At 37.0% G+C, this 15,471-nt stretch overlaps 3 protein-coding genes and 1 long non-coding RNA gene across 4 annotated transcripts in view; 1 reads left to right on the forward strand and 3 right to left on the reverse strand.

The window, feature by feature from the left end:
* The window catches only part of LOC149040587 (uncharacterized), a 37,885-nt gene that overhangs the window by 17,167 nt on the left and 5,247 nt on the right, over positions 1 to 15,471 (reverse strand). The gene's annotated exons all lie outside the window — the stretch shown is intronic.
* The window catches only part of LOC149040588 (cilia- and flagella- associated protein 210-like), a 46,425-nt gene that overhangs the window by 13,791 nt on the left and 17,163 nt on the right, over positions 1 to 15,471 (reverse strand). The gene's annotated exons all lie outside the window — the stretch shown is intronic.
* LOC149040589 (adenosine receptor A3-like) lies at positions 251 to 2,647 on the forward strand. Its single transcript, XM_089181454.1, has one exon. The coding sequence runs from the start codon at positions 1,541 to 1,543 to the stop codon at positions 2,444 to 2,446; it is 906 nt and encodes a 301-aa protein (XP_089037580.1). The 5' UTR covers positions 251 to 1,540; the 3' UTR covers positions 2,447 to 2,647.
* LOC113674532 (uncharacterized) lies at positions 9,863 to 15,435 on the reverse strand. Its single transcript, XR_016179796.1, has 3 exons — positions 15,297 to 15,435; positions 11,580 to 11,679; positions 9,863 to 10,492 (listed from the first exon to the last, which is right to left on the reverse strand). It is a non-coding gene; the product is annotated as an uncharacterized LOC113674532 (long non-coding RNA).

Below are 15,471 nucleotides of genomic sequence, written 5' to 3' on the forward strand. Positions count from 1 at the left end.
GACAACGAACCGACGCTACTAATCGGCGTTACTTTGTTTGGAGGCTTGGCATATCAACTCCGCCCACGCTCCTTTAAATCATGACGATGGCGGCTTGCTTCCTGACGCCCATTTACACCTCGTCAGAAAAAAGGCAGCTAATTAGCGATCATATGAAAGGGCCTCTTGTTGCAGCGTTTAGATCACCTCTGATGAAAGCACTAGACAGGAGTGTCGAAACGTTAGGCCCATGAGTTATCTTCTTCTTCTTCTTCTTCTCGATATCATATGTCAGACATTTGCAAAACTAATTTCGAGTCTTGACAGTGGTGTGTTTATTCTCTATCACTATTCTTGGCTTGTTGTTTTCTTATTCATTTGGAAAACCACCTTTAGTCAAATTTGACTCTAACTTATTTTTAAGAGGATACGAAGTACATCGTTATCAGTCGGAGGTATGTTCGTAAGATTTAATTCGTTTACAAACTCTACTTTTGGTGAGATGAGGTAAAGCGAATTAAAATGGGCGGAGAGAAGTTATGGGAAAATCCTTTGTTTCCTCTGAGGAAAATTTTAGTTTTGTTTCGTTTTTTTAATGCTTATGAAACGGTTGATGAATTTGACACCTCTTGTGAAAAGGCCTTCGTTACACGTTCGTGACAAGACAATGAAAATATCTTTCTTCGTTTCGAGTACATTTACCGTGTTGAAGAGAGGACTTGATCCCCTCCTGCTCTCTTTGTTATCATATTTACGCACATCGACAATCTTTTACGAGTACATGGAAAATTTTTGAATTTTAGTTTGTTTCAGTTTGATGCTTACAAAACGATTAAAGCGATTGAGATCTTTTGTATAAATGCTTTTGCTTATTCAGAGTATATCAAATAAAAGAATGTTGTATTGTTGGAAAAAGGAGAAATTTGCTCCAGAGACTGGAATTATCAAACTTCTGGATAGGTATTGCACCGAAAAAAAGGAACGCGAAAACTAGTCAAAGGACAAAAGAAAGGTAGCAAATATAATTCTGTTGCTATCGTCACCGACAATCTTAATTGGTGATTTATCGCGTTGAAAATTGTCAACTCTATTTCTATATCTAATTTTCGCAGTGCGAATCAAGTTACACCTTGCCGCAAGAGCCGCCATAGTTTATGACTTCTCGAGTTTCCCCAAACTCCTTTGAAAAGAAAAACAAATTACAAGTTTAAATGGATCTCTTATTTTTTCTGAGAACGCAATTGAGATCACCAGTGGCAAAGCTTTCCGCCTATTCAGTGAACATCAAAAGAGATTTATATCATCAAATTCGTCTTTATCGAAAGAAAAAAACAGGAAGAGGCTGATCATTATTAAATTTCCGGAAATGAATCTCACATAAAGAAAGACGAGGACCAGTTTAAGTCAACGGACGAAACTTAGTTGGTCAAAACACGTTAAAAAAGGTAAAAAGCAACTTTTGACATACTTCTTCAATGAGAATATTGAATTCATATTTCATTTTATCTCTAATTGAACTGTTTCCTGTTATTTTCATAGCAGCTAACAGAGCTCAGAGAAAATGCAGCCTCTTTACTCAGCTTCAGAGTGTATTCCGTGGCTTGTGGTCCTCATCATCGAATGTCTGGCCATAGTCATCCTTAATATCATCACCATTGTTGTTTTTGTGAAGAAGAAGCGTCAGCTACAGCGGCGGAGTATATATTTGATCATCCATCTGGCGATAGTCGATCTCTTAGTGGGCGCAGTCTCTGGGCCGCTGCAGATTGAAAGAGGAATGTCGCGGTTCTGTCCTTTATGGAATTACAGACAAAAGACTAGTTGGTCTCTTCATATACCTTTTGCATTTGTACATTTATTCTCGTTCATTTCCCTTACAAATCTTATTGCTGTTTCCTTAGAACGGCTACACGCAACATTTTGTCCATTCAGGCATCGCTTTGTAAGGAAATGGGTTTATAGAGCCATAATTATTGTCATTTGGTTAATAGCTATTGTTAGAGAAGTCGCCCAAATTTTCCTATGGGAAATTGGTTATTTCGAGGTAATTAATGCTTACTTGTATTGCCTTTTTTATGCAGTTTCTCTAGTTGTTATCTGTGTATCTTACATCCTCATTATTATCAAAGTACGATGTATTCGTCATTCCCAATTCCATTCTAGATTAAAAAGAGAAAGAAAACTGACGGGTGCTGCGCTTATCGTCTCACTTGTATCTTTACTTTGTTTTCTACCAGCGATGATATATGCAGGATGGGCTGGCAACTCCTCCACTTATTTCATAAAAGGTCATATTCCTATGGCTGTGTTAGTTTTGTTTTTAGGTAACTCACTTGTAAATCCTATAATTTACGCTCGTCGGATGCCAGGATTCAGAGAAGGTTTATTACAAATAGTTTACAGGGTCCCAGACCTTTCTCGTATCGCCTCAGCAAACCTGCCACTTCGTAACCTTAGGAGAGCGTAGATTAATGGTAGGAAAATTATTGATGAGTTTGTTTTTTAAATAACTTTAACTTATTAGCCGAGCAACATGCATTTCCACTTTATTTTTTGGTTTCCATTAAAACCTTAACATGAATAAGAGAAAATTACGCTGGTGGTATACGAACAGATAATTGATACAGTATAGTTTTGCCTTTGAATAAAAATAGTTTATTCAACTTTTTATAAGCCCGACCTTGTGTACATTTCCACGACAGCCTGACTGGAAGCAAAATAAATGCGACTTTTAACAAACCCGGATGAATAACCGGTGAATAACCATGACCGGTGAATAATTAAGTTTGCTTGCAGTATGATATTGACGGCGGTTTTCATATTACAACTATTTTTAAAACAGGTTTTATGTCGATACCATTAGAGTTATCCAGCATGGGCGGACGACCTCTTATCAAATTGTTGTATTACAGACAACTAACTACCGCAGTAAAACGATGTTTTGCATTTTACGAGCATTTTTCATCTTTTGATGTCAAAAGATTTCCTCAACCACTTTATCGTTGCGTTTCATCGCGTTTGGTAGAATACAAGAGGGAAAAATCATTAAACGAGGCAGAAAATGTTGCCATTATAACCACATAGAAATTGGGAGTCTTAAGTTTGAAAAAGGCTGATTGGTTTAAATGAGGAATTTCTAACAAAACCATCGATTTACGAGTCCTATAGTTCAGTGTTACAATAAATGGTTTGAACCCGGGGTAACATGTAATAGTGTAGTTTGATCGTCCGGGTGAGTGTAGTCCTACACTATTACATAGTTCAGTGTATTAGATCAGATAATTCAGAGCAAAGAACATCAGTGTCGATAAAAAGAGCAAATTATCTTGCCGAAATTAAAATCTTCCTGTACATTTCATTGAGGCTTCAAGAAACACTCCATCCATAGGCTTCGTTTTATAGGCAACTGGGTTTATAATGTCTACGTTTCGGATTGTTTGGAAAACAGAAGACTCCTGCAGTTTTAAAGAATTGAAGTGCGTGATCAATATAAGTGTTTAGATGAGAGTCTATGTTTACAGTCTAAACACGGTTGTGACGTTCTAAACACGCGTGTATTTTTTGAGAAATATACTTTAAAAAAGCAAAGAAGGACTTCTTCCCGAGGTGGGTGAATGATCGTGCATAGAGCGAGTACTCCAAAGTTCTGCATGCCCGTTTTAAATTACTCCTTTTATTATGCTCCCCCACCCCCTACCCCATTAATAATAATTCCTCACTTGAATTGCTTCATTACGTATATATTTCCATACGTTTAAAATACAGCCTTCAGAAGTTTGGATTCGTTTATTTGAATTAGGTAAATGAAGGCAAAAACTCCGGGACAAGATCGTCTCGAACAAAACAAAGACTATAGGTGACAAAAAAACCTTTAAACCCTTTAAACCCTATCCTTCGCATATTGACTTTAAGTTTTTATATGATCTGGGATGCGCAAAATGGTTATGTGATACACTCCAGTCTTTATCCAAAATTTCTCCTGGTTCAGCTGCACTCAACTTAACATGCTCTAATTACGTCCTTTACGATCCCGTAAAACGCACGCAAGGCTGTCAATTAATGTCTTATTTATGAAAATAGTTTTTAACTTATGACATGATATTACAACTATATTAGCTTTCAAAAAATTAAACTGTCTAATTCATCATTATACTTTTGAAGTCCTGTCCAGTATGTTTGCTTTACTAATGGCCTACCTTGTAAGAAAATAAAGTCTTTAATTAAGAAATTATGACTAACTTTCAACAACGCAATCTTTATACAACTACATGTTAAAAGATGCACAGTATTTACCTTCGCTGTAACGATTTCTGCTCATAAAACTTCTACGCAGTTATCGTGCGAATACTTCATTGGAAATATTATCCAAAGCTGTCATTAACAACTTGAGTTGAGATGGGCAATTCCTTGAACTGAATATAACGAGGAACTAAGTTTTCAAGAGAAGTTTATTTTTAATAAAAGAAAATTACATAAGAAATGAAAAATCGATTAACGAAGTTTTTTTAAAGGAAAAAAGGAAATTTTGTGACCATAATTCAGTAAAAGATTTAAGAAAACGCTTTGTATTTCAATTTTGAAATGGTTTCTCGGCCAGTTAAATTTCCTTCTTCAGTGACATAACTTCGCCTGTAAACCCCAAAAGCTTTCAAAACTCCATTCAAAGTTTCTAGAAACCATTCATCTCCAGTTACTTGATATTCAGGTATTGATTGTCCAGACGAAGCTGTTTTGCCAGCGGTTTGGGTTCACTTAGATACATACTGTACCCTCAGTTTACTTTATTTATTTTCGCTCGGCTTATACGCGAATGCGCGCCCATTTATAATTGTTCTAATAAGTCGAAAAAATATAAGCCAAACCCCTCTCTATGGCTCAGATTTTACCAAATATTAGCGTCAATTTTTTTGTGAAAATCGCTCGGCTTCTAGCCAAATAAATACGGGTACTCTAATTACTTCCTTTATGATCCCGCCCGTGAGATAGAGAACGTGAGGCCGTCAATAAATGTCTTATTCATGAGAATATTTTTAGCTTAAGATATGAGATTTCAACTGAATTAGTTTCAAAAAATGAGACCGTCGAACTTATGATGATACTCATGAAGTCCTGTCCAATAGGTTTCCTTTACTTATGACCTACCTTGCAAGAAATAAAGCCTTTAATTGAGAATTTTTTACCAAATGAAAAATCGACCATAGAAGGAAAAAAAAATTTTGTGGACCATAATCAGCAACATTTAAAAAAATGCCGCGTATTTCAATTTTGAAATGTTTTCTCAGTCAGTTAAATTTCCTTCTTCAGTGATATAACTTCTCTTGTAAACACCAAAAGCTTTCAAAACTGCATTCAACGTTTCTAGAAACTATTCATCTTAATTTATTTGATATTCAGGTATCGACTTTCCAGACGAAGCCGTTTTGCCGGCGCTTTGGGTTTACATAGATACGGAACTTTCTTCGAATGAACGACGTACAGGTTTGGCCACAAGCGGCCCAAGCTCACGTCTCATGAAATGTTCATATTTCGAAATATCTATGGTTGTAAATCGACTCTATTTCGTTCCCTATACTATTCCTTATAACATGTTCAAATTTTCAACGGTTCCTCTCGTAGCTTAACACCGAGTCGCACAACGCGTGACGCGTTCATGAATTAATCGTTGGCTTTTTCTCGAGACGTGAGCGTGGGCTGCTTGTGGTTTGGCTTGTTGTTTTCTTATTCATTCGGAAAACCGCCTTTGGTCAAATTTGATTCTAACTCATTTTTTAGAGGACACCTACTACTTCGTTGTCAGTGAGGAATGTTCGTAAGATTTAATACCTTTCCAAACTCTTGTTTTGGTGTGATGAAGTAAAGCGAGTTTAAATGGGTGGAGAGAAGTTATGGAAAATCCTTTGCACACCTGTGAGAAATTTTAGAATCTTATTTTTATTTTTATTTATATTTTAAACCTTTTGTGAAAAGCCCGTCGCTCCTCAGCCGTCGTTACACGTTCGTGACCAGACGATGAAAAGATCTTTCTTTGTTTCATTACCGAGTACAACATTTACCATCTTGATCTCCTCTTGCCATCTTTGTTATCATATTTACGCCATCGACAATCTTTAACAAGTATGTGGAAATTTTCTTATTTTAGTTTGTCTCTTTTGATGCTTATAAAACGATTAAGGCAATTAAGACCTCTTGTATAAAGGCTTTTGCTTATTCAGAGTACATCAAAATAATGTTAAATCGTTGGAAAAAGAAGAAATTCGTTCCAAAGAGAGAGAGGGAGGCTGAATTATCAATCTTCTGGATATGTATTGCACCAAAAAAAAAGGAACATCAAATGAGTCAAAGTACAAAAGAAAGGTAGCAAATGTAATTCTGTGGCTATGGTCACCGACAATCTGAATTGGTGATTAAACGCTATAAAATTGTCAACCCTATTTCTACATCTGACTTTTGCAGTGCGAATCAAGTTACACCTAGCCGCAAGAGCCGCCATAGTTTATGACTTCTCGAGTTTACCCAAACTCCTTTAAAAAGAAAAAAACAAATTACAAATGGACCTATTATTTGTAGTAAATTGTTCAAAGGCAGTAAACTTGCCTGCTTCAATGATACAAACTTCTCCCGTGGCAATCAAAAGCTTTCAAACCTCCATTCAAGGTTTTTAGAAACTATTCATTTCCACTCCTTTAATTTGCTTATGTTGATTCTCTATTTTCAGCTGTTCTGTAAGTAGATTTACCACGATACAGGACTTTAATCACACCAACAATCGTGGAGTTTAGGCGGATGCTTCAATTTGAAATTATAGTTTTTCGTTTTTCTTTCAGCTATTATCTGTCAATCATTCGGAAAATGTAAATTGGAGTTCTAATACTGATAAGTTTGGTCTGCATTGAATTCTTCCTCAGCATGCTACAACAAGCGTGAGTGAAGAAATTTATCCGAAGTGAGAAAAGACAATGGTTAAACGTCTGGGTGTGGAAAATGAAACATAAGGCGTGTTTTTGCTTTTAAAAATGTTAGTTATATTTCGCCGTGTTTACAGCTAATTTTTCTTTGAAATTTTCAAGGCTCCGAGAAGAGGAGCAGGTCTTTCTACTGTATATTTGACATCTTTCTTTATTGAGAATTATTATTCATTTCATCTTTGCTTGAACTGTTTTCTGTTATTTTCATAGCAGCTAACAGAGCTCAATGAAAGTGCAGCCTTTATCCTCAGCTTCGCAGTGTATTCCATGGCTTGTAGTCCTCATCATCGAATGTCTGGCCATAGTCATCCTTAATATCATCACCATTGTTGTCTTTATAAAGAAGAAGCGTCAGCTACAGCGGCGGAGTACATATTTGATCATCCATCTGGCGATAGTCGATCTCTTAGTGGGTGTAGTCTCTGGGCCGCCACAGATTGAACACATAATGGGGTGGTCTTGTCCACTGTGGAATTACAGACAAAGGACTATTTAGCCTCATAATTTATCTTTTGCATTTTTACATTTATTCTCGTTCGCTTCCCTTACAAATCTTATTGCTGTTTCCTTAGAGCGGCTACACGCAACGTTTTGTCCATTCAGGCATCGCTTTGTGAGGAAGTGGGTTTATAGAGCCATAATTATTGCCATTTGGTTAATACCTGTTGTTAGAGAAGCAGTTCAAATTTTCTTAAGGGGAATTGTTAATCGAATGGTAATTAATACTTACTTGTATTGCCTATTTTATGCAGTTTCTCTATTTGCTATCTGTGTATCTTACATCCTCATTACTATCAAAGTACGGTGTAGTCGTCATCCCCAATTCCATTCTAGATCAAAAAGAGAAAGAAAACTGACGGGTACTGCGCTTATCGTCTCACTTGTATCTTATTTTGTTTTCTACCAGCGATGATATATGCAGGATGGGCTGGCAACTTCTCCACTTATTTCATAAATGTTCATATTCATATGGCTGTGCTAGTTCTATTTTTAGCTAACTCACTTGTAAATCCTATAATTTACGCTCGTCGAATGCCAGGATTCAGAGAAGGTTTATTACAGCTAGTTTACAGGGTCCCAGACCTTTCTCGTATCGCCTCAGCAAACCTGCCACTTCGTAACCTTAGGAGAGCGTAGATTGATGGTAGAAAAACCATTGATGAAGTTTGTTTTTTAAATAACTTTAACTTCTTAGCCGAGCAGCATTTCAGCAGCATTTCCATTTTATTTGTAGTTTCCATTAAAATCCTAACATGAGTAAAAACTACGCTTGTGGTATACGAACAAATGATTGATACAGTATAGTTATTATCTTGAATAAAAATGGATTATTCAATAGCCCTGATATTGTGTTCACTTGCATAAAAACTTAACTTTGACCGCAAAAAGGGACTTTTAAACCTGGGATGCATTACTTAACTGAATTTAATATTTTGTAAATAGGGCGTCACGCATGAATGTAATGATATAGAGAAGAGTCTCTAAACGCTCTTCGTTAGCTCAGCGGATGAACATCGGAGAACGGAAAGGTATAACTTTACTGAACCGACCAAGGAAAGTGTGAACATTAATCCTATCGCCTTCTTGGGAATTAAGTTCAACTTTTCGGTGAGAGCCTGCTCATTAAAAACATTTTCCTGAGCTCCAAGTCGCATAATGACCTGCCACTTCGGAACTTGAGAAGGTCTTGGATAAATCGTTGGAAACTTCAAATGAAGTTTGAATTTCATATGTTCAGTCAGCGAGTATTTGTTTCGCCAGAGAAGATCTTGTCCTATAGGCTTTATTGCCTTTAGAGTATATATATGAATGGATGACTGAAATGGCTAAAGGAAAAGTTCCGTTATGCAATAGCGACGTCACTGAGGCCCAGCTTAAGCATATATAGATGAAGCATTACCCATCAACTGGTAACTCTGGGTAACTCCTTTCAGACCGAGGTAACTGGGGACGAAGGAGAGAAATTATGTTGCTGTCGTCAACGACAGTCCTGGTACCAAGTCGGGATGAAATTGATAACCATGGTCAAGCTGATTTGCCCAATCTGAATCAGGAAGCACCTTGCCACAAGAGCTGCCATAGTCTAAGATGTCGCGAGTTGCCATCCTTAATATTATCACTATTGTTGTCTTTGTGAAGAATAAGCGTCAGCTACAGCGGCGGAGTACATATTTGATCATCCATCTGGCGATAGTCGATCTCTTAGTGGGCGTAGTCTCTGGGCCGCTACAGATTGAACATAGAATGGCGACGTTCTGTAATCTGTGGAAGTACAGTCGTGAGCGTATCTGGTCTGATTATTTGATAGTGGGATTTGTAAATTCATTCTCGTCCACTTCCCTTGTCCATTTAGGCACCGCGTTTTGAACAACTGGGTTCATAAGGAGATGATAATTGTGTTGCCTTTTCTAGGGAAAATTATCAAGTCATTTCCAATCTTTCTTTTCATATTTTCGCTCATCAGGGCTACAAATTCATCGTGGAATAAGTTTCATCTGAAAACAACACGATTTTCTATAATACCATAACTCTTCAACTGCCTCTCGAGGTGAAGCCAGTGAGCAGTCCAAAAAGTCTATTTCACCACCCAAAAATTTAATTACCGGAGCGACATTCATTCATTCTCTTCCTAGGGATTTTTATCGTTACTTTTTTCAATTTTTATTTTTTTTCCCTTTGGAACTTAATCTTTTGAATTATTCCATCGCTGAATTGTTACGCCGGCGATGATATGTTTCTTGATAATTTTTGTGTTCCCTTAAAAAGGAGTGAAAGACAGATGGTAATGGAATTGATGATGGAGACAGTTTAGTTTTACATTTGAAAAAAAAGGAATAGATTATTTCACAGCTTTGTAATCAGTGTGCTTCTCGGCTCTGCAAAGATGCCATTTTTCATGACAACAAGACATCTCAAATGATCTCAGACTTTATTTAAAAGTATTTATCAATTATTATTATTCAAAACTATGCCTTCCTCCATGGACAAAACACTGTTACGCAGATCTGTTCATTGACACCTGAGCTAGTCATCAGCAACTAGCTAATTCAAACACTTACTAAGACAGCAAGAAAAATAAAAATAAAACAATAAAATATCAACCAGCTGCATCTTTAAACAGGCAGAAAATGAAAAAGTAGGTAGGTGGTGACTTTCATGATTGAGTTCCCGACTAAGACAGTAATCCTGGTATATATAACTATACCCCGACAATGTTCGTTGCTCTGAAGTAGTAGGAAAACCAAATGATGAGGCTACTGAGGATAAATGACAATTTAGCAACGTTGTGAGCATCACGCATTACTTTCTACTTCCATCTCCGGCTTTACTTTTCAAAACCTCTGTTTCTTGTTTCATTTGCAAGGAACTGAGCATGCGGAGCAAAGCTAGTGTTTTTAGCTCTGGTACCACATACAGCTTTGCCTCTTTGTTGCTCTGGGTAGTAACACAGGCTGGAGTGGCTTTCTCCAAGGAATTTTTCTGTTCGTCATTCAAGTTTGCGGAGCCTCTATTGTTATCCATTCCTCACGCCTTAAACTTGCACCTTGCTGCAGAATAATAATAAAAAATGTGGAAATTAGTGTAATCAGGATGTATAAGATATGCTTTACGGGTCACCATTAAACAGACAAAGAATCAAAGAGATTTAGGAACTAGTTTAAAAACAATACAACTGATCAAGTTTTATGAACATCCAAGTCTTTCTTTCTTTCTTTTTTATTTTTTTTTCTACAAGATCACTTTTCCTATGATAGAACATGTTCATTGGTTAAGAACACCCATGCCAAGAATTTAGCAATCCTGGGACTATGACATACAGAATCATTTTTTCTTTTACTGTGAGCGCTAAAACTCGAATGTACTCGTATTTAACACACATCGAGAGATTTTGGTTAATAGAGCGTGCTCTATTAGAGTACAAACATAGAGCTCAGCTAAAGCTGTCACGCCATCTGCCAAATTGAACAATGTCCGACCTTTTCCCGGACTTCTCTCTAGCCTTTTTTGGTGAACTGAAAGTGAAATTTCGTAACAAGCGAGCGGGCAAGTAGCAACAGATCTAGAAGAACCAAACAAAGGTTTGTAAGCATGTCAAGCGCCATAATTTACGTTATTATGATGTGAGCGGGGACGAAAATTCTCACCGAGAAAACGAGAAAACGAAACAAAGCGAAAATTCTAGGAGTTAAAAATGTTCTACTACGTCTCGTGTGGCTCCCTACACTTCTTTCGTGCTTTAGCCGCTCCCTGCGTGCTTTACAGCAGGACAGAACATAGTCAAGGCTTCTTTATTTGTCAAATAAACAATCTATAATCTCTTGACACGCATCGAATAATTTATTTGATTGTGGTCTCTCATAATAATGCTATGCTACTATAATATTATTCCTTTTCACCGCCCTATGTTTGAGTATCCCGATGACGATCGCACTTGTGTGTTGAACATCTCAGCTTCGCCATTTTGTTTCTTTTTTAATTGATTCACAAATGTAACTTGATCAAAATTTATTTTTCCCCAGAAACGAATTATATATTATCCATCTGATTTATAGTTGTTTCGATGCAATATTAATAATACAAAGTTTAACCGTTGTGTTAATATTAAATGCTAAGTAGAGAAAAGCACGAACTTACCTGAAATAAATTGAGGTCTGATAGGATGTGACTTTACTCTGAATTTCTGACGCTATCAGTCTGGTGTCTTTCTTGCTAAATGCAAGTGTTTTATACGTTTCTGAGTAAACATAACACCATCTTCTGTCAGTATGTCAGCAATATTTTTCCGAGCAAAGAGCCAATTAAAATCAGTGGCTTATGTTAGGGAGAACACCAAGCCTTAGGGGATTTTGTTTTCTCGGGTGCTTTTTACTTCCGGTTAAGACCCTGTGGTCATGACCTTGTGCGTGTATGTTAGGATTCTTTATAAAATAACTGATATCGCGTGCACCTTGATTGGTAAAATGCACCGTAAACTCCCACAAAATTGAAAAATATTTGTAAAGCAATACACCGCACTTTCTATCGGCTAATCATCGTTATAACCGAGATGATGTGATAACACTCAAAAATTGAGTTTGTCAATCGCTTGCCTCCGGTTTGTGATTACAAACTTCTATCGTCTTTTCCCAACAATCCGCGTGGGATCTTACGCCGGTAAACCTTGGAAAGTGCCGTACATTGTTTACATAGCTATAGGAATTTTTTAGCATGTTGTAAATTAAGCCGACCCTCAAAACAAATTTATAATTTTGGTCCTAACTCATGACAGGTGTCTTTGCTACTAGACGATTTTATGGGCTATGAAAATTCAATTCGGAAATTACTGGCTATAGAAGGAATCATCGGGAGACTTCGATTTCCATAGACTGAGAGAGGTTTGGCGTCACTCATCTTAGGAACTGAAAATATAGAGCTATGAATCCAAGCAAGTTTAAAGTACTTATGATTTCTCGTATAATTTATCAGTTTGCACTACAATTCCTGAATTAATCTTTAGGGGAAAAAGGCATACGATATCCGTATATTTTCCGATCATGATGGGTGTAAAATAATCATTACTCAGGGAAAGTCCCGCGGATATGATTTGAATGTGATCGACTGGGAATAGCCAACGGAAGTTAGAATTCCCCCCGAGATCAAAGAGCATAGCGAACTTCCTGTGTAAAGTTATCAAAAAAGCTGAGTGTAGCATTTTTTTGTTTTCTCGCAATACTACAGAATTTTGGCTTATTCGCCCTGTCTTATACCATGTTATTACCGATTCGTTTTCGAAAAATTTGGCAATGTTCTGTTGTGTAGATGACACGTAAATGTCTATAATGTAGGAACGACGACTCCACAAAGGGGTAATTTTTTTTTAAAACTAATTAAAACAATCGAACGCAAGGGCAGGATCAACAACGATCTTATTGTTCACCATATAATAAAACACTCAAAAGAGCGTTTGTTTAAAAACATTTTGACAATTCTTAGTCACATCGTTCATCAACTTTTCTTCACTTCGTTTCAGTTCTTCCATTTCATTTATTAATTTAATTCCATGTTTCATCGGGTAAGAACGAGAGGGATGAAAAAGTAAAGAAAGAATTTTGAGAAATAAAAACAGCACCTGTAACCATAGAGGTAAATATTGAGGTTTCCAAATAAATAAATATCCGGCATATGCGCTAGTTATAAGTCAGTATGCTTTTAGTACTTTTTTTTCCTTTTTCCGGAAATATGCTACTTCTTGCATGGAATGTGTGTACCAGTTTTTTTTTTCTTTTGGAGAAAAGGACAAGGACAAGGACAAGCAGAGAGACGCTGATGGACTAAAATGAGAGAGAGGTGTAAATATGTAGTTTGCTTTGGGATACGCCTGGAGATATTATGGAACAAGATAGCTACTTATAACTTGATACTTTGAAGGTCAAGTGTTGTTTATGTGCTTGTCTGAGTCAGAATTCTGTTTGTTTTTTGGCTCGTTTCTTGATCTTTTAATCAATAAATGTATCTCAAAGGAATCGCGTAACCCCCTTCAACCAATATAACTTTTTTTGTTAAAATATTGATGATAACAGAAGATCTATTAAAAAATGGGTCTTTCATTCATTTGGCTTGTTTTCACTGACAGTTTCAGGAATAATAGCGAGAGAGAGAGAGACTTCTTTTCCATAAGCTGAATCAAGTTTCGCGCGGTCAGTGTTTATAATTAGTTCGAAGAGTCAGGCGATCACCTAGCACCCTTCATGGGAAAATATAAAAGCTGAAGTTACGCTGGTTTCACCCAACAATCAGGGAATTACGAACTTCCAGTTCAAAGCTAACGATAAAGATAATTGAGATGTTCTTTGCGTTTTCACGGAGTGAGTATACGTTTTGGCTGTTTTGCTTCATTTTATTCCTATTATAAACAAATTTGGAAAACTACGTATGAAGTTGACTCGCTGAGACACGTTTCCGCACTCTGCGTTATGATTCTGACCTCCCAGTAGGTGTAAAAATAGATCAATGAATGATTAAACATTTTAGAGGGATCTGAACGTCACGACTGGTGCACAAGGCTTGATCTGATTTAAATTTGTTTTTTTAAGTTTTCAATTCGAAAATTATTTTGGTGAAATATGATTCAGTTCATCATTGTGATTATAACGCGCTCAGCGAGGGCTAGTCGTTTTGCAGATAAAAGATCACTTATTTCAACTGATAGCTTGACTCTACAATCCATACCGACTCTATGTCTTGAGACAAACGATTGAAAATCTACATTAATGTTCTCCGCAATTTTCCATTCTAGTTATTTCAGTGCATTCTTCCACTCTACTTAGTTTTGGCTCACTGATGTTGACACTTATTTTCCTTGTCGCAAAAAAAAAGACTTGAAATATCAAGATTTATCTCCCTTAACTGTCACAATAACACGAGGCTATTTGCAGAATTACTTTATTACGGCGTTACTCATTGACGCTAAAATTGGTAAACAGTTGAACATAGAGCTTGGCTGACACGCTTCTGCATGTTCTGACGGAAATTACAAGGGTAAGACAAACTTAGACATGGAACTAGTCATCCTTCACGTAAATTCAAATCGAAAACACCGCCAAAAAGTGACAGAAAGGACTGTAAAAAAGATTCGTACGTCTTTGGTTCCCTCAGACCCTCCGTCAGTGTTTTCCTTCGGTAGAATAGTACAATAAGGTCGACGAGTCTTTTACAAATACAAATTGTTTTCCGAGAAAATGACGTCAGCATAATTTATCAAGATTTTCTCGGAAAGAAGCTAAGATTGACATGTGAGACAACACAGAAGCGAGAGGTCTCCGAGAGATGATTATGTCAGCGTTAATAATCGAGACAATCTCAGAAAGATACTTGGTTTAACCAGTGAGATGGCACAGAAGCAAGTGAGCGCGTAAACGAGTTATCGCTATGCTGATGTTTGCTCTGCCTTTAGTTCAACTTTTGTATTTTTAGTAAAAGAAATGAAACCGCATAACCCACCGACGCTAAAATCAGTCAACAGCTGAATTTATAGCTTGGCTGACATGCTTGTGAATATTCCGACGGAAAAGACAAACCCAGACATGGAACTAGTCATATCCTTCATGTAAATTCGAATCGAAAACACCGCAAAGAGAGACAGAAAGGATGCAATTGAAGAGGTAATGACGCTAAAATCAGTCAACAGTTAATATATAGCATGGCTGACACGCTTCTGCATGTCTTGACGGGAATTACAAGGGTAAACCTAGACTTGGAACTAGTCATCCTTCGCGCAAATTCGAATCAAAAACACCGCAAAAAGGGACAGAAAGGGTGCAATTGAAGAGGGAACGAGGATCTGAGGATTTGAAACAAAGCGGGCTTACATACCAACAACACAGGCTTGCTGTGATGATGAGACGCGAATCTCTTGAATCTCGCTTTTACTAGAGAAATAATGATACTAATGATCAAAATAAGATGACGATAACAATAAAAACGATATTCCCGGGAGCTGACTCGATATTAAACTATATAATACTGTGAATGCTCTGTGAAGTTCTAA

Source organism: Pocillopora damicornis, chromosome 9 (genome assembly GCF_964200805.1).
Source record: "Pocillopora damicornis chromosome 9, jaPocDami1.2, whole genome shotgun sequence".
NCBI classification, from domain to species: Eukaryota; Metazoa; Cnidaria; class Anthozoa; order Scleractinia; family Pocilloporidae; genus Pocillopora; species Pocillopora damicornis.